Here is a 22,727-nt window from a genome sequence, read left to right as displayed (position 1 = left end):
GCCCCTTTGCGCATCTAGGCTGCAAAAAAGTGTCACACATGTGGTATCGCCGTATTCAGGAGAAGTTGGGCAATGTGTTTTGGGGTGTCATTTTACATATACTCATGCTGGGTGAGATAAATATCTTGGTCAAATGCCAACTTTGTATAAAAAAATGGGAAAAGTTGTCTTTTGCCGAGATATTTCTTTCACCCAGCATGGGTATATGTAAAAAGACACCCCAAAACACATTCCCCAACTTCTCCTGAATACGGCGATACCACATGTGTGACACTTTTTTGCAGCCTAGGTGGGCAAAGGGGCCCATATTCCAAAGAGCACCTTTAGGATTTCACAGGTCATTTACCTACTTACCACACATTAGGGGCCCCTGGAAAATGCCAGGGCAGTATAACTACCCCACAAGTGACCCCATTTTGGAAAGAAGACACCCCAAGGTATTCCGTGAGGGGCATGGCGAGTTCCTAGAATTTTATATTTTTTGTCACAAGTTAGCAGAAAATGATGATTTTTTTATTTTTATTTTTTTCCCTTACAAAGTCTCATATTCCACTAACTTGTGACAAAAAATAAAAACTTCCATGAACTCACTATGCCCATCACGAAATACCTTGGGGTGTCTTCTTTCCAAAATGGGGTCACTTGTGGGGTAGTTATACTGCCCTGGCATTCTAGGGGCCCAAATGTGTGGTAAGGAGTTTGAAATCAAATTCTGTAAAAAATGACCAGTGAAATCCGAAAGGTGCTCTTTGGAATATGGGCCCCTTTGCCCACTTAGGCTGCAAAAAAGTGTCACACATCTGGTATCTCCGTATTCAGGAGAAGTTGGGGAATGTGTTTTGGGGTGTCATTTTACATATACCCATGCTGGGTGAGATAAATATCTTGGTCAAATGCCAACTTTGTATAAAAAAAATGGGAAAAGTTGTCTTTTGCCAAGATATTTCTCTCACCCAGCATGGGTATATGTAAAATGACACCCCAAAACACATTCCCCAACTTCTCCTGAATACGGAGATACCAGATGTGTGACACTTTTTTGCAGCCTAGGTGGGCAAAGGGGCCCACATTCCAAAGAGCACCTTTCGAATTTCACCAGCCATTTATTACAGAATTTGATTTCAAACTCCTTACCACACATTTGGGCCCCTAGAATGCCAGGGCAGTATAACTACCCCACAAGTGACCCCATTTTGGAAAGAAGAGACCCCAAGGTATTCGCTGATGGGCATAGTGAGTTCATAGAACTTTTTATTTTTTGTCACAAGTTAGTGGAATATGAGACTTTGTAAGAAAAAAAAATAAAAAATAATCATAATTTTCCGCTAACTTGTGACAAAAAATAAGAAGTTCTATGAACTCACTATGCCCATCAGCGAATACCTTAGGGTGTCTACTTTCCGAAATGGGGTCATTTGTGGGGTGTTTGTACTGTCTGGCCATTGTAGAACCTCAGAAACCAGGACAGGTGCTCAGAAAGTCAGAGCTGCTTCAAAAAGCGGAAATTCACATTTTTGTACCATAGATTGTAAACGCTATAACTTTTACCCAAACCATATTTTTTTTACCCAAACATTTTTTTTTTTATCAAAGGCATGTAGAACAATAAATTTAGAGCAAAATTTATATATGGATCTCGTTTTTTTTGCAAAATTTTACAACTGAAAGTGAAAAATGTCATTTTTTTTGCAAAAAAATCGTTAAATTTCGATTAATAACAAAAAAAGTAAAAATGTCAGCAGCAATGAAATACCACCAAATGAAAGCTCTATTAGTGAGAAGAAAAGGAGGAAAAATTCATTTGGGTGGTAAGTTGCATGACCGAGCAATAAACGGTGAAAGTAGTGTAGGTCAGAAGTGTAAAAAGTTTCCTGGTCTTTCAGGGTGTTTAAGCCATGGGGGCTGAGGTGGTTAAATATAGCACCCTTGGAATCCCTGTTTACTGATAAATTCAGAACATGGAAATCCCTACCGTTATTAACTATGGGGAGACTAAATCTGGTCAAAATGATTCTACTGCCTAAAGGGCTATACCTCCTGGCGCATGCATGCACACAGATTTCACAGGGATTCTTTGGTCGCCTTCATTCAATAGTAGCTAACTTCATTTGGGGGGATTCTAGAAGGAAGCTCTCCCTTAAAGTCCTGCAAAGATCTAAGCTAGAGGGCGGAGCCGCCTTGCCTGATTTCTTCCTGTATTATCTAGCCGGTCAGTTTAAATTCTTATCTCCCTGGATCCTAACGCCAGAATTGCCAAATGCAGAATACTATCTAAGAGAATATCTGAGTATGTCATCCCTGTGGCCACTGTTAGAGGGGTCACGGTCTGTTACTACGCGCTTGCTTCCCATACACAAATTGGCCCACCAGGTGTGGAGTGCTGCCAAGATGCAATCATTTAAGGATCTCCCGGATGATATACAGATATGGAACAATTCGAACATCTGAAAGAATTAGAGGGAGGGAATCTGTGGAAGTCCCACGGGGTTCTTATCCTGAGGGACCTATACGTCGGGGCACTCTTTGTTCCATTACACAGATGCAGGAGAAGTTTGAGTTACCTCGTAATTTTTTCTTTAGATATTTGCAGCTGAGGCATGCGTTAATAGCTCAATTTGGGGCGGGAGACCCGAAAATTTCAAAATACCCTTTAATAGGTGTGCTAAGATCACAGGGTCCGAGGGGTATTATCTCTGTGCTATATACACATTTACTCAATAACCGGATGCTGATGAACCCTCTCGCCATCGAGGAAAAGTGGAAAAATTCCATACCTTCCCTGACGGCTGATGACTGGAATGAAGCCCTGATGGCTCCGGTAAAAGTCTCCCCATCAATTAATAATAGGCTGATTCAGCTGTTTATTCTGCACAGAAGTTACCTCACACCAACTAGACTGCACAAAATGGGCAGACTGCCTCATAATAGGTGTCACAGATGCTTGCTGGATAATGCTGACTTCTGGCATCTCATGTGGGATTGCATGCACTTACAAGGCTTCTGGAGAGCGGTCACAGAGGTGCTGACAACTTTGGTCCCCACTGCAGTACCGCTCTGCCCTAAAGTCTGTGTTTTGGGAATATTAGATGAGGAAACCTGGGGGCATCATCATAGGGTATTCTTGAGTGAGACTCTATTATTTGCTAGAAAAGCCATTGCTTTGAGGTGGATGGCTGACAGAGCACCCACACTGGGTCAATGGAAATCACTGGTCAATCACGCTGTGAGTATGGAAAAAATTATATTTATTCACAGAAAGTGCACACAAAAGTTCCACAAGGTGTGGGGAGAGTGGTGTTCATCTTCTTTAACATTACACAATGTATGTATGTATTCTGTGGCTGATGTCATCCATATGCCTGCTGTGTGATCCCGGGCTCTAGCTTATGCCTCATTGCCTTTGATGTTCTCTTATATTTACCTGAGAATGGATTCCTCTCCAGGTCTGTTGTAGGACCATCGAGATCTATTACGATGTCATTGTATCCCCTGCGTGGGATTTACCCCTGCACTGTCTTGATGTAACTTGCCTTACTTGTAATACTTCAATAAAACGAGTTTAAAAAAAAAAAAAAAAAACAGCCCTTGCCCTGCGCTAGGGGGGGCTGCCTGGGTGAAAATCGGGAAATGTCCTGGAACAGCTCAGAACCCGGACAACCCCTTAACCACCTCAGCTCCCCTAGCTTAAACCCCCTAATGACCAGACCACTTTTTACAATTCTGCACTACACTACTTTCACGGTTAATTGCTTGGTCATACAACTTACCACCCAAATAAATTTTACCTCCTTTTCTTCTCACTAATAGAGCTTTCATTTGGTGGTATTTCATTGCTGCTGGCATTTTTGCTTTTTTTGATATTAATCGAAATTTACTGAAATTTTTCACTTTCAGTTGTAATTTTTTTTTTTTAAAACTACATTTCTACATAAATTTTTCTCCAAATTTATTGTTCTACATGTCTTTGATTAAAAAAAAATGCAATAAGTGTATATTTATTGGTTTGGGTAAAAGTTATAGCGTTTACAAACTATGGTACAAAAATGTGAATTTCCGCATTTTGAAGCAGCTCTGACTTTCTGAGCACCTGTCATGTTTCCTGAGGTTCTACAATGCCCAGACAATAGAAAAACCCCACAAATGACCCCATTTCGGAAAGTAGACACCCTAAGTTATTGGCTGATGGGCATAGTGAGTTCATAGAACTTTTTATTTTTTGTCACAAGTTAGTGGAAAATGATGATTTTTTTTTTTTGTTTGTTTTTTTCTTACAAAGTCTCATATTCCACTAACTTGTGACAAAAAATAAAAACTTCCATGAACTCACTATGCCCATCACAAATACCTTGGGGTGTCTTCTTTCCAAAATGGGGTCACTTGTGGGGTAGTTATACTGCCCTGGCATTTTAGGGGCCCTAATGCGTGAGAAGTAGTTTGAAATTCAAATGTGTAAAAAATGTCCTGTGAAATCCTAAAGGTGCTCATTAGAATGTGGGCACCTTTGCGCACCAAGGCTGCAAAAAAGTGTCACACATGTGGTATCGCCATACTCAGGAGAAGTAGGGCAATGTGTTTTGGGGTGTATTTTTACATATACCCATGCTGGGTGAGAGAAATATCTCTGTAAAAGTCAACTTTTCCCATTTTGTTATACAAAGTAGTCATTTTAGAGAGATATTTCTCTCACCCAGCATGGGTATATGTAAAAAGACACCCCAAAACGCATTGCCCTACTTCTGAGTACGGCGATACCACATGCGTGACACTTTTTTGCAGCCTAGGTGCGCAAAGGGGCCCAAATTCCTTTTTGGAGGGCATTTTTAGACATTTGGATTCCAGACTTCTTCTCACGCTTTAGGGCCCCTAAAATGCCAGGGCAGTATAAATACCCCACATGTGACCCCATTTTGGAAAGAAGACACCCCAAGGTATTCCGTGAGGGGCATGGCGAGGTCATAGCAGTTTTTTTTTTTTTGGCACAAGTTAACTTGTGACAAAAAGTTCAATCTTTCATGGACTCAATATGCCCCTCAGCGAATACCTTGGGGTGTCTTCTTTCCGAAATGGGGTCACTTGTGGGGTATTTATACTGCCCTGGCATTTTAGGGGCCCTAAAGCGTGAGAAGAAGTCTGGAATATAAATGTCAAAAAAAATTTACGCATTTGGATTCCGTGAGGGGTATGGTGAGTTCATGTGAGATTTTATTTTTTGTCACAAGTTAGTGGAATATGAGACTTTGTAAGAAAAAAAAAAAGAAAAAAAAAAAATATATAATCAATTTCCGCTAACTTGTGACAAAAAAATAAAAATCTTCTATGAACTCGCCATGCCCCTCAAAAATGATCTTTTTATAGCGCCGCAGCGATTTTACAGTGTTTTTGCAGTGATCAGAAAAAAAAATTCTGTCACTGCGGTGGGGCGGACTGAACGCAAGTGTGCGCACAAGATCAGGCCTGATCGGGCGAACACTGCATTTTTTGTAGAGCCTATAGAACATGTCCTATTCTTGTCCGCAATTGCGGACAAGCAAAGGCATTTTCTATATAGTTCTGGCAATGTGCGGATACGCAAAATGCGGAAAGCACATTGCCGGTGTCCGTGTTTTGCGGAGCCGCGGTGTCCGTGTTTTGCGGAGCCGCGGTGTCCGTGTTTTGCGGAGCCGCGGTGTCCGTGTTTTGCGGAGCCGCGGTGTCCGTGTTTTGCGGAGCCGCGGTGTCCGTGTTTTGCGGAGCCGCGGTGTCCGTGTTTTGCGGAGCCGCGGTGTCCGTGTTTTGCGGAGCCGCGGTGTCCGTGTTTTGCGGAGCCGCGGTGTCCGTGTTTTGCGGAGCCGCGGTGTCCGTGTTTTGCGGAGCCGCGGTGTCCGTGTTTTGCGGAGCCGCGGTGTCCGTGTTTTGCGGAGCCGCGGTGTCCGTGTTTTGCGGAGCCGCGGTGTCCGTGTTTTGCGGAGCCGCGGTGTCCGTGTTTTGCGGAGCCGCGGTGTCCGTGTTTTGCGGAGCCGCGGTGTCCGTGTTTTGCGGAGCCGCGGTGTCCGTGTTTTGCGGAGCCGCGGTGTCCGTGTTTTGCGGAGCCGCGGTGTCCGTGTTTTGCGGAGCCGCGGTGTCCGTGTTTTGCGGAGCCTGTAAGGCTCCATTCAGACGTCCGTATGTGTTTTGTGGATCCGCGGATCCGTGGGTCCGCGGATCCGCAAAACACATACTGACGTCTGAATGGAGCCTTACAGGGGGGTGATCAATGACAGGGGGGTGATCAGGGAGTCTAATATGGGGTGATCACCCCCGTCTTTGATCACCCCCCTGTAAGACTCCATTCAGACGTCTGTAAGTAGTTTGCGGATCCGCAAAACACATACTGACGTCTGAATGGAGCCTTACAGGGGGTGATAAATGACAGGGGGGTGATCAGGGAGTCTATATGGGGTGATCAGGGGTTAATAAGTGACCGGGGGGGTGTAGTGTAGTGGTGATTGGTGCTACTTACAGAGCTGCCTGTGTCCTCTGGTGGTCGATCCAAGCAAAACGGACCACCAGAGGACCAGGTAGCAGGTATATTAGACACTGTTATCAAAACAGCATCTAATATACCTTTAAGGGGTTAAAAAGATCGCATCTACAGCCTGCCAGCGAACGATAGCCGCTGGCAGGCTGCAGATCCACTCGTTTACCTTCGGTTCCTGTGAACGCGCGCTCCTGTGTGCGCGCGCGTTCACAGGAAATCTCGCCTCTCGCGAGATGACGCACCGGCGCGTCCAGGAGGAATGAATCGACCGCCTCTGGAACGCAATCCTGCGTTAGGCGGTCCGTAGGCGGTTAAATTGTAGTTTGCCAGATTCTATAACAGCGTGCACGCATGTTTTTTGATGCAGTAACTGCATCGCAAAAGAATACCAACTAAGTTGCCACACGTTCAAGTTCTTTTATAAAGGTTTTTAAGTCAAAATCAGGTGTGGATGATAAAAGGAGAGAAAGTATTAAAGGCAGATACAATTTCTCCCCTTTTTTTCAATCCACCTCCGGCTTCAAAAACTGCATAAAAAACCTGAACGTGTGGCAGCACTGTGCTGTGATGCAGTTGAAAACTGCAAGCAGTTACTGCATCAACAAACATGCATTTACAATGTACTTAGAGAATTTTAGAAAGTTTAGCACCTAAACTGCTTCAAAACTGCATCCCAACTGCTCTGTGTGGCTGCCATGCATTCAGGTTTTTTGATGCAGTCTTTGAAACTAAAATCATGTGTGGGTCTAAACAAGAGAGAAAATATAAAGGAAGATACAACTTCTCCACTTTTTTCAATCCACTTCAAAAACTGCAAAAAACTAGCTTCAAAAACTGCATAAAAAAAAAACAGAACATGTGGATGCGCTGCACTTCATTTTGGGCGCAGCAAAGGAAACACACTTGTCTGCATTTATGCTGCGTTTCCTTCCAGCAAGAGAAAATTCACAGCAGACTTGAATTAGATTAATGCTATTAAAATATATAGGTTATGTAAACCACTTTTGGGCACCTTTGCTCCTCTTGCTTATTTTACCAGCACCACCTTCTCCTTCTTGATCGACAGGACTAAGTTCCTGCATAGTCATCTTGCTTCACTTCCACTGGGAACACTGTGAATAGCCCACACCTTTACTAAATATAAATGTCAAATGGCCTAGGCAAAGCTGCAAGTGTCAATGCCTTCTCAAACAGATGATCGATGGGTGCCCTGGGTGATGGACCCCCGCCAATCAAACACTGATGACTGGTCATCAGTTTCTTCTGGGAGATTCCCGGCATACTGTATTTGCTCGAATGAGGCCGGACTCCTGCCAGCCCCCATTATAGTTAATGGGGTCGGACAGAGATTTACAAACTTCCAGCAATGCCGGAATGCAAAGAGATCCGGCAGGTAAGAACCGAATGTATATAGTTAGTGTGAAACTAGCCTAAAATAAGAAACAAAACTAAACCATTGCCAAGTTAATCAGATAAATTCATGCATACCAAATTTCTAAAAACTTGTCCTGAAGCTTTAAAAGGCTTAGTCATAGAGGGATTAAAGCATATTTGGTAAAGGTTTCAATGCATCTGAATCATCAGGGGGTCAGTAAAAAAAAAAAAAAAAGAAAGAAAGATATACCATAGGATTTTATGCAAGTAGGTCTAATTAAAAATATAGATCAAAAGATATGTAGAGGGGATACATCAAAATCTGTATAAAGAGTGGAGTTGCTACCGACAGCATCTAATCAGATTTCAGCTCTCTTTTTTTCTTCTTTTTTTTTTAGATGTCCTCTTGAAAAAAAATTAATCAAACAATCTGATTGGTTGATCTCAGAAACATCTCCATTTTTCTTTAGTTTCGCTAAATTTCCCACATGAGGTTCAAAGCATGACTAATTTCAAAACATACTTTGTTAGTGTTTTCACAACCGATGCAGATTTTGACATGCCTTTTCTTTTTTCTCCATGCAAAACTTGTCTATGAAGATTGCTCATTTCTACTACATCATAATCCAGCAATCCCAATCGTCCTGTGTGCATAAAAAGAAACTTTAGAACTTTACCACATTAAGGTACCGTAATACACAAACCTCTTTATTATAAGTGTAATATAGCAGACTTCTGAGTGATATACCGGTATTTAATTTTTTTCAGAAAAGGAGTGAAGATGAGCACTTGCTCATCTAATCACTCCTCTACATCTAATTAGTTTAACACCTCAGATGCTGCTGTCAATATTTACTGTGTCACCTAAGCTGCTTTATATATAAAAAAAAATAATAATAATAATTCCTACCAGGGCTCATCATTGAAGAACATAAAAAGATATTGCTGCATTGGTTGTCTCATCACAGACAATGGGGGCATATCGCACCTATATCGGGAACAGAGCCCCGCAATGTGGTTGCTGGAGGGCTCTGCTCCGGCCACAACCAAGCGCTCTACCCATAGAAGTGAATGGGAGTGCACCATGCATGACCGGCCACTACTCCCATTCATTTATATGGGCCCGGCGGAAATAGCCGAGCCAGCGCTTGGCTATTTTCGTGGGCCCCATAGAAAATGAATGGAGGGCAGCTGTGCATGCGCAGTGCACCCTCCAAAACTTTCAGGGCTCCTTTCTCGATTTGGTGTGGGTCCCAGCGGTATGACCCGCACTTATAAGAAAATGGGGGCATATCCTAGCGATATGCCCCCATTGTCTGTGAAGAGACAACCCCTTTAACAAACTGTAATATAAATCTAATGTGGATGTCCATGATAATTTAACCCCTTCGGGACCCTGCCATTTTTTACCTTAACCCGTTAAGGACCCATGACGAACATGTTCGTCATCTCCGCCCGATCTGCTGCATGCGCCGGCATCGGTGAAATCACTGATGCCGGTGCATTAACCCCTGCACAGCCGCAGTCAGCACTGACCGCGGCATGTGTGATGTCCGTGCAGGGAGTAAACACCCATCGGGTCCCCACGCTGCTGTGACGGGGCATGGTAGGCAGCACGATGCCTTCCTTAGGCATCGTGGCTGCCTTCCGTGACAGCCTGTGAGATCCAGCCTCCTGAATCTCACAGGCAAGAAGGCTGTAAGTGTATTACAGTGTGTAATACACTTGCAGCCAATGCATGACAATGCAGAAGTATTGTCATGCATTGTAAAGGGGATCAGACCCCCAAAAGTTGAAGTCCCAGAGAGGGCCAAAAAAAAAAAGTAAAAAAAAAAAAAAAAAAAGTGAAAAAAAAGTTTTCCCCAAAGAAATTTAAAGTTTCAAGTAAAAAAAGAAATAAAAATATCCTTTAGCCAAGATAAAGGGAAACAAAATTGTAAAAAATAGGGGAAAAAAATAAAAGTAGACATATTCGGTATCGCCCGTCTCTATAAAAAGATCACATGATCTAACTCCTCAGGTGAACACAGTTAAAAAAAATTAACTAAAAACTGTGCTAAAAAAAACATTTTTTTGTCACCTTACATCACTAAACGTGCAACACCAAGTGATCAAAAAGGCGTATACCCCCCAAAATAGTACCAATCTAACAGTCACCTCATCCCGCAAAAAATAAGCTCCTACCTAAGACAATCGCCCAAAAACAAAAAAATTATGGCTCAGAATATGGAAACACTAAAACATTGTTTCTTTGGTTCAAAAAATGCTGTTATTGTGTAAAACTTAAATAAATAAGAAAAAGTATACATATTAGGTATTGCCATGTCCGTAACGATCTGCTCTATAAAAATGTCACATGACCTAACCCCTCAGGTGAACACTGTAAAAATAAATAAATAAAAACAGTGCTAAAACAACCAATTTTTTGTTCACCTTTCAACCTAAAGTATTATGATGAATGATTAAACAATCATATGTACCCAAAAATGGTACTAATAAAAACATCAACTCTTCCTGCAAAAAACGAGCCCCTGCACGTCACATTCATCTGACAGGGTAGATCATGTGCTAATTTTATAGAGTAGGTTGTTACGGATGCAATTATATCAAATATGTCTACTTTCTTTGTTTCAGTTTGTACAAAAAAAGAGCAAGGATTTTTACAAGTAAAAAATCTCATTTTATTCAATATAAATCACATGATCATTTCAGGTAATGCTCAAAAGGGACAGGACATGGAGACTGAGCCACAAAGGGCTATACAATGTGGAGAATCACAATGGGGGATAATGTGACCATAAACAGCAGAGAACAACAATTTACCAGAGGCCGTGAACAAAAGTGTAGTTTCGGGTGCAATTGCTAATCCCTAGTATAAAACAACTACCTGACTATTGTTCACAACATCTGTCCAAGGATGCTGTGAGGTGTCAATGGACGGTGCAATACTACTAATGAAGATGGCATATAACAATGAACTGCAAGCCTCTCGTCCCACCCTGATCCAGCTGCCAAGTTACCTACCCATGTTGCTGCTGTAGAATGGTAACACGATTCCCCCACTGCTTCAACCTCGACACGTGTTTCACCACGTAGGCTTCGTCAGGAGGTATAAACACACCAAGACAAACTTGGGCATATAAAGGCTAAAGAGGAGGGATTAATTATCACTCACCATGATCATCTGTACTGGGGGTGTGTTCCGGCGCGAACCGCCCATGTTGCAAGACTGCCTCCTTCAGCGCTCCCTGGTCATCAAAATGCGACCTGATTCCAGCACTTCCGGGTGGCAGTCATACAGAGCATGCTCCAGCCGCGTCATCCCCCAATCACATGATCGCTCACCGGTCACATCGTCCTGACATCATGGACATGTGACCATCTACCAGGTCCTTCAACCATAGCTATAAAGTACTCCCAGGTCCTGAATACAACTATTGTAAACAACTACCAGTCATTGAGCTAAAGCTAGCTGTCCATAACTCAGCATACCTCTTGATTATCTTCATTTCAGCTCATAGGTAAATTCATAAAATACAAATATAATCTCAAGATCATTTCATAGTAGAATATATCTTTAAATTACCATGATTAAATTGTAAGGAGAGGGGGGCGTGACCAACTTCCGGTATGAGCGCACGCATCTGAGCGCCGCTCCGAGTCCCGAACATAATCCTCCTTAATCCTGTCCACTAATCAGCCGCGCAAATATAGAGTGGCAAGTCCAGAAACGGAGGGGGACCACCCGGAGGAACAAAATGAGCCCAAGCAAGGCACAGGCGGCAGCGGAGCGGCTCAAGGAGTTTGCAAGAGCCGAGAACCAACATGGCGCCGCGTCTCCATCTAATCCGCGCGCACATGCGACTCGCGGCAACCCGACCCTGCAGCAAGATCCTCAAAGCGAGGAGGAACCCGAGCTCTCACCTAAAGCAGCCCATGAGCAGCTGATGACTGCAATTTCTATGTGCCAATCCTCCCTCACAAGCAAAATTGAGGAGGTGAAAGTAGATGTTGGGCTCCTCAGGCATGATGTGCAGCAGCTGAGGGAAAGGGCGAGAGAGACAGAGCACAGGGTGTCAGAGCTGGAAGATATCACCAGATCAATGCAGGCTAAACTTTCGGATCTGGAGCAGAAAGTTCAGTTGTGGCAGCAAAAATGTGACGATTTGGAGAACAGATCCAGACGTAATAACATCCGAATCTTGGGCCTTCCGGAAAGGGCTGAAGGAATGGATCCGGCGTTCTTCATAGAAAATTGGATCAAGACCACATTCTCAGGTGAGGCGTTCTCAGCGACATACGCCGTAGAAAGGGCTCACAGAGGTCCGGCAAGACCTCCCCCACCGGGGGCTCCCTCCAGACCCCTGCTAGCCAGACTCCTAAACTTGAAGGACAGGGATCTGCTGCTTAATCTGGCAAGAACCGCGCAGAATTTATCTTATAATAACTCCAGGTTTTCACTATTCCCTGATTTTTCGGCGGAGTTGCAGAAAAAGAGATCCACCTTCGTGGCTGTAAAGAGGAAGCTACGTGAGCTGAATGTCCAATATTCCATGTCGTATCCTGCACGGCTCCGGATTGTAGATGGCGGGAAATCCTTATTCTTCACAGATCCAAGGGAAGCCGATGAATGGGCAGCCAGCAGACCGAGACACTGACCTGAGCAGTTTCGGGATCTACACTACACTTACCTATTCCAAGTCGACCTGTGAAGGACGCTGATTTGTTCAAAGCTGGACTCCGCTCACAGAATTATACCCTTGGTATCGTATGAATATCATGGTTCCTTATTAGGGATATGCGGAGTGTTTAGTTATCTGCAATGTTTAATTCCTGCACTTGTATTAGTTGATATTTGGCTGTTTAGTGGTACATGACCAAGGGACTCACCCGGCGAATACCTGTACTGGGTTAACATCTATGTACACCGTGCAGGTGCCCGTTTATATGGTCATGAACGATGCGGGCTTTGAACCTGCTCATTACCTGATGTTTTTGACATTAAGGTGTTTTTTTATCTTTATATGTTTGTTATGGTGGTACTTAACCACTTAAGGACCACAGGTTTATACCCCCTAGTGACCAGGCCCTTTTTTACAAATCGGCACTCCACAACTTTAGCTGGCATTCTAGGGGCCCTTATGTGTGGTAAGTAGTTTGAAATCAAAATCTGTAAAAAATGGCCTGTGAAATCCTAAAGGTGCTCTTTGGAATGTGGGCCCATTTGCCCACCTTGGCTGCAAAAAAGTGTCACACATGTGGTATCGCCGTACTCAGAAGTTGGGCAATGTGTTTTGGGGTGTCTTTTTACATATACCCATGCTGGGTGAGAGAAATATCTCGGCAAAAGACAACTTTTCCCATTTTTTCATACAAAGTTGGCATTTGACCAAGATATTTATCTCACCCAGCATGGGTATTTGTAAAATGACACCCTAAAACACATTCCCCAACTTCTCCTGAGTACGGCGATACCACATGTGACACTTTTTTGCAGCCTAGGTGGGCAAAGGGGCCCACATTACAAAGAGCACCTTTCGGATTTCACAGGCCATTTTTTACACATTTTGATTTCAAACTACTTTGCACGCATTTGGGCCCCTAAAATGCCAGGGCAGTATAACTACCCCACAAGTGACCCCATTTTGAAAAGAAGACACCCCAAGGTATTTCATGATGGGCATAGAGAGTTCATGGAAGTTTTTATTTTTTGTCACAAGTTAGTGGAATATGAGACTTTGTAAGAAAGAAAAAAAAAAGAAAAATCATTTTCCGCATTACATGTATGGCCAGCATTAGGAGTTTCTGCTATTCTCCTTATATTGAGCATACAGGTAATGAGATTTTTTTTTTCCGTTCAGCCTCTGGGCTGAAAGAAAAAATGAACGGCACAGATTTCTTCATTCACATCGATCAATGTGGATGAAAAAAATCTCTGCCAAAAAAACAAAAGGAGGGGAAAGGCGTCTGCCAGGACATAGGAGCTCCGCCCAACATCCATACCCACTTAGCTCGTATGCCCTGGCAAACCAGATTTCTCCATTCACATCAATCGATGTGGATGAATAAATCATTGCCGGGATTTTTTTATTTTTTTTTATATATACAAAGTGTTTGCCAAAGCATATGAACACAGCCGCCTCCTCAGCTCATATGCCTCGGCAAACTTATCTTTTACTGCAGAGAAGAAATCTCGTCTTGCAGCGCCGCATACACCGACTTTTGAGTAATCTGACAGCAGCACAATGCTTCTGTCAGAATGCACATCAGTGCTGCAGCTAGTCGATCGGTTGGTCCACCTGGAAAAAAAAAAAAAGAAAAAACCAGGCCGCAACGCAATAAATTTATTAACATTAACTTTAGAGAACATTAACTTTTATAAACTTTTGAAACAGAACAATAACTTTTTTGCTTACCGGTGATTTTTTTTTTTTTTTTTACCTTTATAGGACAAACCTCTCCTTCCCCATGGGACAATGTGCAAAGCGCAAATCGCCCAGAGATGTGGCGAAGTACATCATGCACTTTGTCCCAGGTGAAAGGAGAGGTTTGTGGCAGCTCTGTGTGAAAGGGCCCCAAGACCCCTGTGTGCCTGTCCTGTGTGACGCAGTCCCTACACTAATAGTGTACCTGAGTGTGGAACTTGCGGAAACACTCCCCTATGCATAGGGCAGGCTGGTCAGGACAGTCAGGACAAAAAAAGGTGGTGTCACGCCTTATTCCACCCCTGCTACAGACACTACATCTTTTTCTTGGGGAACGTTGAGTCGGGGTACCAGGATAGACAGACGGGAAGTGTCTGCCATGTAGCCGGCTCACTACATCAGGGACTTGGGGCACGGACCCTCCTGGATACATGAGTTCCGAAATGATCTCTTCCTGGAATTTTAGGAAGGATCCTGTTCTCCCAGCCTTACTGTAGAGAACAAAACTATTATACATCGCCAATTGAATTAAATAAACAGACACTTTCTTATACCAGCGTCTGGTGCGTCGGGAAACTAAATAGGGAGCCAACATCTGGTCATTGAAGTCCACCCCTCCCATGTGAAGGTTATAGTCGTGGACAGAGAGGGGTTTCACAATGACTCCAGTTGCCCGTTCAATTTGGACAGTCGTGTCTGTGTGAATGGTGGACAGAAGGTAAACGTCCCTCTTGTCCCTCCACTTCACCGCGAGCAGTTCTTGGTCACACAAGGCAGCCCTCTCCCCCCGTGCAAGTCGGGTACTAACGAGCCGTTGGGGGAAGCCCCGGCGACTAGGTCGCGCGGTGCCACAGCATTGAATTCCGACTAGATGTAAGTGCCGAAAGAGGGCCACGCTTGAGTAAAAATTGTCCACGTATAAGTGGTACCCCTTGTGGAGTAAGGGTGACACCAAGTCCCAGACAATCTTGCCACTGCTCCCCAGGTAGTCAGGACATTCGACCGGCTCCAGTTTTGAGTCTTTTCCCTCATAGACCCTAAAACGATATGTATAGCCTGTGGCCCTTTCACAGAGCTTATACAGTTTGACCCCATACCGGGCGCGCTTGCTGGGGATGTACTGTTTTATGCCAAGGCGCCCGTTAAAATGTACTAGGGACTCGTCTATGCAGATGTTTTGATTAGGGGTATACGCATCTGCAAATCTGGATGACAAATGGTCTATGAGGGGCCGAATTTTATGGAGCCGGTCATAAGCAGGGTGGCCTCTTGGATGACAGGTGCTATTGTCCGTAAAATGCATAAAGCACATGATGGCCTCAAAACGTGCCCTAGACATTGCAGCAGAGAACATGGGCATGTAATATATTGTGTCTTTAGACCAATATGACGGCAATACATTTTTTTTAGTTAGACCCATGCTGAGGAGAAGGCCCAAAAAAAATTTAAACTCTGAAACTGTGACTGGTTTCCACCGGAAAGGCTGGGCATAGAAGCTTTCCAGATTGGCGGTAATAAACTGTGTGGCGTAGCGGTTGGTTTCTGCCACAACTAGGTCATAGAGATCCGCGGTGAAGAACAGCTCAAAAAACTGAAGGGCTGATCCTAAATGAGCCGTCTCCACGCGAACTCCAGACTGGGCGGTGAAAGGGGGCAATACGGGTGCGGCGGAAGCAGGGGATTGCCAATTAGGATTTGCCAGCACCTCTGGGAGACTAAGGGTTCTAAGGGCCTGTGAACGCGGTGGCTGCGACAGGGGAGTTATTGCACATGCCACCGTATCAGCTGGAACTGCCCTTCTGGTGCTCGCCACTTCACCAGGGAATACGGCAGTGCTGGTAGAAGGTCCAGGGTGTGCTGCGCTGCTGGTGTATGCCGCACCATAAACAAGATCAGCGCTAGCACCACTCTGCTGCAAATGAGGATCATCATGCGGGGTAGGCAGAACTCTTACATGGATCGGGTACGTCTGACCGTAGCAGGGACCTCTACCTCGTCATCTTCGCTAGCGGTTAGAGTGCCACTGCTGTCTACAGGTTCATATTCTGAACCACTGGATTCAGCGGATGAGGCGTCCCCATCGCTTTCATCCATCACGGCCAGAATCCTGTAGGCCTCTTCAGCGGAATACCCCTTGTTTGACATTTTGGGTTCACTAAATTTAGGGGGTATTCCTCTGAGACTACCCGGGAAAAAGAGCAAACCTACCTAGTAAAAAGGAGTGCTTGCGAAGTAAAGCTGCGATCGCTAATAAAGATCCAAAAAGCTCAAAAGTGATCTTTATAGCGGCGCAGCGATTTTACGGTGTTTTTGCAGTGATCAGAAAAAAAAATATTCTGCCACTGCGGTGGGGCGGACTGAACGCAAGTGTGCGCACAAGATCAGGCCTGATCGGGCGAACACTGCGTTTTTTGTAGAACCTAAGGTGACCCTAATGTACTTATATAGATCTGAATGCGATCAGTATTGATCACTTACAGATACTATATAGTACTAGTGCTGATTAGCGACAGCGATGACGCTAATCAGCGACTAATCAGTGACTGCGGTGCGGTGGGCTGGGCGCTAAACTACCTAGCAAGTAGCTAACTACCTGGCAGGGATGAGGGACCCTTACAGGGGGGGTGATCAGTGACAGGGGGGTTGACAAGGGGGTGATCAGGGAGTCTAATATGGGTGATCAGGTGCTAAATAAGGGGTTAATAAATGACAGGGTAATATCTAATGTGTAGTGTGGTGATTTGGTGCTACTTACAGAGCTGCCCGTGTCCTCTGGTGGTCGATCCAAGCGAAAGAGACCACCAGAGGACCAGGCAGCAGTTATATCAGACGCTATTTTCAAAATAGTGTCTGACATAACCATTTCATTCGTCGATTCAAAAATCCACAGCCTGCCAGCCAATGATCGCAGCCGGCAGGCTGTAGATGAACTTGTGCACTACGCGATCCTGTGAACGCGCGCTTCTGTGTGCGCGCGTTCACAGGAAATCTCGGCTCACGCAAGATGACGCCAATCGGCGTTAGTGTAGCCGGAGAGCGCCGCAGCAATGACGCCTTTCGGCGTTACGTGTGCGGCAAGAGGTTAAACATTCCCTGGAAGAGTATGACGCAGTTATATAGGGTGGGTGGCAGAGAAGAGGGATCCGAGAACCTATTTAAAGTAACATTATTTATGCAATTCATGGGATTTAGGATAGCATGGCGGGACTAACAGTCATGTCATGGAATGTGAGAGGTTTGGGCGGACCTAGGAAGAGGATAGCGGTGTTTTCGCATGTGCGTCGGCTTGCTCCACATATCCTGGGGTTGCAAGAGACCCACTTAACATTAGAAACGGGTAACAGGATAAAGAAACCGTGGGTACAGTGGAGCGCCAATGCATATGGGAACTCGTACTCAAGAGGGGTAGCGGTTTTAATACATAGCAGCCTGAGATGGGAACTGCAGAGGTCTGTTGTGGATCCGGATGGACGGTACATATTTGTGTATGCATATGTCAACTGTATTCCATACGTCATCATTAATGTGTATAATCCTCCGCCGGCCAGCACATCTGTCCCACAGGCTGTGGTGAGCTTTGTAGTGCAGTAACCGAATGTCAGATTAATATGTATGGGGGACTTTAATATGCTAATGAACTCGGAATTAGACCGATTTCGGAGCCCAGCAAGAGACGAGGTGACAACTAGCTCAACTTCAGCACTTCTGAAAGTGGCCACTGAGATGGGATGGCTCGATTTATGGCGGGAAAGACATCCCCTAGCGGTGCAGTACTCTTGCTTCACCCCTTCTAGAGGTGCCTTATCCAGGATAGACTACATCATGGGTAACGCACTGACCCTTACTGAACTGGAGAGTACTGAGTACTGCCCGCAGGGGCCCTCTGACCATGCTCCGCTGTTAGCGAGGTTTTTACTGTCGGATGGCCGGGAGAGAGGGAACAAGATGCGTATACATCCCTTTTGGCTAACCCTAATAGGATCTAATGATCGAATTCCGGATCAACTCCATATGTTTTTTGAGGTGCAGGGAGACACAACAGACGAGCTACTGATCTGGGGAACGTTAAAAGCTTACTTAAGGGGGTGCATTAAATCATCCATAGCATTTATTAAAAGAGTCCCACCGTAGGGAAGTAGAGCTTCAGGAGACTTGCAAGGTAGCCGAGTATGCTTTTACTGGAAAACCTTCTGAGGTTAACAGGCTAGACTGGCTCCTTAAGGGGAGACAATACATGCAGCACCTGCAAGAGAAGAGCGATCGCAAACTTTTCTTTCTTAAACAACAGTCTTTTGAGCAGGGGGGTCAGGCAGGTAAGCTACTGGCCCATGTTGCCCGGAATAATTCCTCAGCCCCGCCAGTCCTGCGCATCAAAGGGTCGGATGGAGAGATAAAAGAAAAGTCGCCGGACATTATTGCTAGATTCCAAGAATTCTATCAAGAATTGTATAGTTCAGTGATATATTACTCACCCCAGGAGCTTGCAGTATACTTACAGGAGGTGACACATCCCCAATTGTGTGCTGAGGATAGAGAAATGCTAGAGAGGGATTTTACACTAGAAGAAATACAAGACGCCATGCGAGGGCTGACAACTGGAAAGGCACCTGGCCCGGATGGCATCCCGATTGAGGTGTACAATAGATATGGTGACATTTTAGCCCCCAGAATGAAAAACATGCTGCAGGCGGCTAAGACTCAACAGAAACTGCCAGACTCATTTTATGATGCCACCATAGTGGTCATCTTGAAACCAGATAAAGACCCTTTAGAATGTGGTTCGTACAGACCTATATCCTTGCTAATCCTAGATTATAAGGTTCTTACGAAAATAATTGCCAATAGATTGAATAGGGTCGTTGCATCTATTGTACACCAGGATCAATCCGGATTCATACCTGGGAGATCCACATCCAATAACATCAGGAGGGCGCAAGTTATCACGCAAATTGGTAAAGCCTTAGATAAGCCATGGGTTTTGGCTTCTTTGGACACGGCCAAAGCCTTTGACTCGGTGGAATGGCCGTATTTACTGGAGGCACTAAAATGTTTTGGTTTTGGTCCGGTATTTGCCCAGTGGGTACAAATGTTATATAAGCAGCCTAAAGCGAATGTACTGGTGAATGGCTCACACTCAGGTCACTTTGAACTAGGTAGAGGGACAAGGCAAAGGTGTCCTCTGTCACCCCTCCTGTTTGCAGTCGCAATAGAGCATTTAGTACTTAGACTGAGACAGGATGGGATCTACAGTGGTATCTCCTTAGGGGATAGAGAGTACAGAGTCGGGTTATACGCTGACGATCTAATCCTTTTTATGGATAGGGCGGAACAGTCATTACCTACAGCAATTGAGTTGATTGAAATTTTTGGCCGTTTCTCTGGATTGCATATTAACTGGTCCAAGTCGGCTCTGATGCCTCTTAAGCCTGAGGGATGGCCTACGATATATTGCAATCTCCCAGTGGTAGATCGGTTTAAATACCTAGGTATCATAATAACTAGAGATCCACCCCTAGCATATACTTTGAACACAGAGCCCTTAATCTCTATATTCACTAAGAAATTTGCAGCATGGCAATCTCTCCCTATTTCACTGATGGGGCGCCTGGACCTCATAAAGATGGTCCTTCTTCCCAAGGCTTTATATGTATTGGAACATGCTAGTACGACCGTCCCGAGAAGGTTCTTTGATCGCCTTCACTCTATGATGTCCGCCTTCATATGGGGTGCGGCTAGAAGAAAATTGGCGAGCCGTACTTTGCAGAGGCCTAAATTGCAGGGGGGAGCGGCACTTCCAGACCTGTTCCTGCACTTCCTAGCGGGGCAGCTACGTTACCTCGCCTCTTGGGTTTCCTCGCAGCCTCTTCCCAATGCGGAGTTCTATCTACAGGACTTCCTCCAGTTACATTCCCTATGGCCAGTACTGGAAGATATTAGTCTGTTCCATGGAAGAGCCCTTCTTCTGCATAGGCTAGCCCATCAGGTATGGGAGGCAGCTAAACTAAAATCTTATACTGATCTGCCGGACGTAGTCCCCCTATGGGAAAACCCTATTTTTCAGCATTTAAGTAGGCATGATGGCGCTGCGATGTGAAAGGATCATGGGATACTGACACTGGGTGACCTATATGAGGGAGGATCCTTAAGATCCTTTTCTCAAATCCAGGAAAAAATCTGGTACTCCAAGACACATGTTCTTCAGGTATTTACAGATTAGACATGCCCTCTCTGCACAGTTTGGTAGAGGTTCTAGAAAGATTTCCAACTATCCATTGATTGGAGTGCTCTCCACACAAGGCCCTAGAGGTCTCATATCGGCTATCTATACACACCTCATAACCACGAAAATGAACATGTCCCCTCTGACCGTAGAAGACAAGTAGAGGATTTGCATTCCATCCCTTTCTGAGACAGAATGGACCGAGGCATTAGCAGCTCCTACAAGAGTGTCTCCCTCGGTCAATAATAAGATCGTACAGCTACATATACTTCATAGAAGCTATCTTACTCCTAGTAGGCTGTTTAAAATGGGCAGGACTGAGAACGACAACTGCCTAAGATGTCATCAGGCCAATGACAACCTCTGGCACATGATGTGGGAATGTAGACTCATACAAAGTTTTTGGAGAGATGTGACGTCCTTATTGTCAGATTTAGTGCCAGGAAATGTTCCCCTTTGTCCTAAGATGTGCTTGTTGGGAATTATAGATGAGGAGCAGTGGTCTCACCATCATAGGATATTTCTGGAAGAAACTTTATTCCTGGCTAGGAATAATCTGATTTACTACCTGTTTCCAGTGGTTAACATTAGTCATCCTATCAGCCCTTAGATGGATGGCTGATAGGATGACTAATGTTAACCACTGGAAACAGGTAGTAAATCAGATTATTCCTCTAGAAAAAGTAGTTTACATTCACAGGGGGTGCCCTCAGAAATTTGAGAAAGTGTGGGGGGAGTGGTGTGCGTCCACTAATACGCTAAATTCTCGATGAGATCTCATATTGATATGTCGATTTTGATGGGAAATGTAGAATATTTATGTATTCAATAGCCATCTGTGATAAAATCCCTGATATGTCAAGTGTGAAACTGTTTAGGAATTGTATTGGTAACTGTCAGAAACCCTGCTGCGTCCAGGGGAAATTAAAATTACATCAAGAATAATGTACCACGAAATGTTTTATTTTTTATTTCTTATGATTGTTTTAAGTCAATTTATATGTTGACTCTGTATTTTCATTTATTGGATTTATTGACATGCCAAAAATGTCATGTACATTACTATTGCACCTTTATACTCCAATAAAACGAGTTAAAAAAAAAAAATTGTAAGGAGAAGAAAAGGGAAGGGAGGGAAACCATCCACTCATCCATTCATACAGGGAAGGCAAAAATCTAAATCACTAAATGGATACATAATATTTACATTTAGCCAAAACCTACGTGCAAGAGAACGTGCCACGACCAGGGCCTGAGGGCGTCTAAGTACTTTCTTACAATGACGAATCTGGACGATGATCTAATTGAGTTAATTTTGAAGTTAATGAAATTTTTATTAACTCAGAATTATTTTCTTTTCAAAGATCGCTTCTTCCTACAGCTCCAGGGGACTGCGATGGGGGCCCCTTGGGCGCCCTCGTATGCAAATTTGTTCCTGGGGCTGTGGGAGGGAGAAATCGTCCAGAATTCGGTGGGCTTTGATGCGGCCCAGCTCTGGTCGAGGTATATCGACGATGTGTTTTTCATCTGGCAGGGTTCCACGTCGCAGTTGGATGACTTCCTGGCCGCCCTCAATATTAATGAGTTTAATATCAGGCTCACTTGGAAGAACAGCCCAGTTGAGGTGGACTTCCTTGATATTATCATTAAAAAGGAGAATGGGGGGATGGTAGCGACAGATGTGCATAGAAAACCCACTTCGATGAATGCATTGTTGCATGCCACTTCATCACACTACCCCAAGGTAATACAGGCCATACCGAAAGGCCAATTTATGAGGATGAGGCGTATATGCTCCAAGGAGGAGAGGATTAAACAACAATCTTCAGACCTCACGAAACGCTTCCTAGACAGGGGATACCAGATAGGGGTGGTGACAAAGGGCTATGAGATGGCCAAAACCAAGACGAGGGAGGCCTTACTCTGTAGAAAAAAGCCATTTGAGAAACCTAAAGATGGCCCAGTTAGATTCATCACTCCCTTTAACAGTGAATAGCGTAGAATGCAGGAAATAATGAAAAGGCATTGGACTTCCGGTTCCGGCGCGCGCATGGATAGCCGCTAGTGAGAGGCGCTCCGCTCGACCGGCCCGAAACTCGTAGAACCGCCGCTTATCGGGGCTGCAAAATACCCCCCAAGAACAACAGGGGGCCAACCATGGAAAAATTTGTGGTCAGAGGCGGTTCGCAGAAGAAGGTCCAGACAGCACTCC

The 22,727-nt window shown here is 44.6% G+C and overlaps 1 protein-coding gene across 1 annotated transcript in view; it reads right to left on the bottom strand.

Moving 5' to 3' along the window:
• MOCS3 (molybdenum cofactor synthesis 3) overlaps positions 1 to 22,727 on the bottom strand; it is a 482,262-nt gene that overhangs the window by 345,442 nt on the left and 114,093 nt on the right. Inside the window, exon 4 of the mRNA XM_040429301.1 lies at positions 8,394 to 8,514. Within this exon, the coding sequence (XP_040285235.1) occupies positions 8,394 to 8,514 (121 nt within the window). The remainder of the gene's footprint in view (positions 1 to 8,393; positions 8,515 to 22,727) is intronic.

Source organism: Bufo bufo, chromosome 4 (assembly GCF_905171765.1).
Source record: "Bufo bufo chromosome 4, aBufBuf1.1, whole genome shotgun sequence".
NCBI lineage: Eukaryota > Metazoa > Chordata > Amphibia > Anura > Bufonidae > Bufo > Bufo bufo.
The sequence above is the reverse complement of the archived record's forward strand: the minus strand, read 5'-3'. Positions and strand labels throughout refer to the sequence as shown.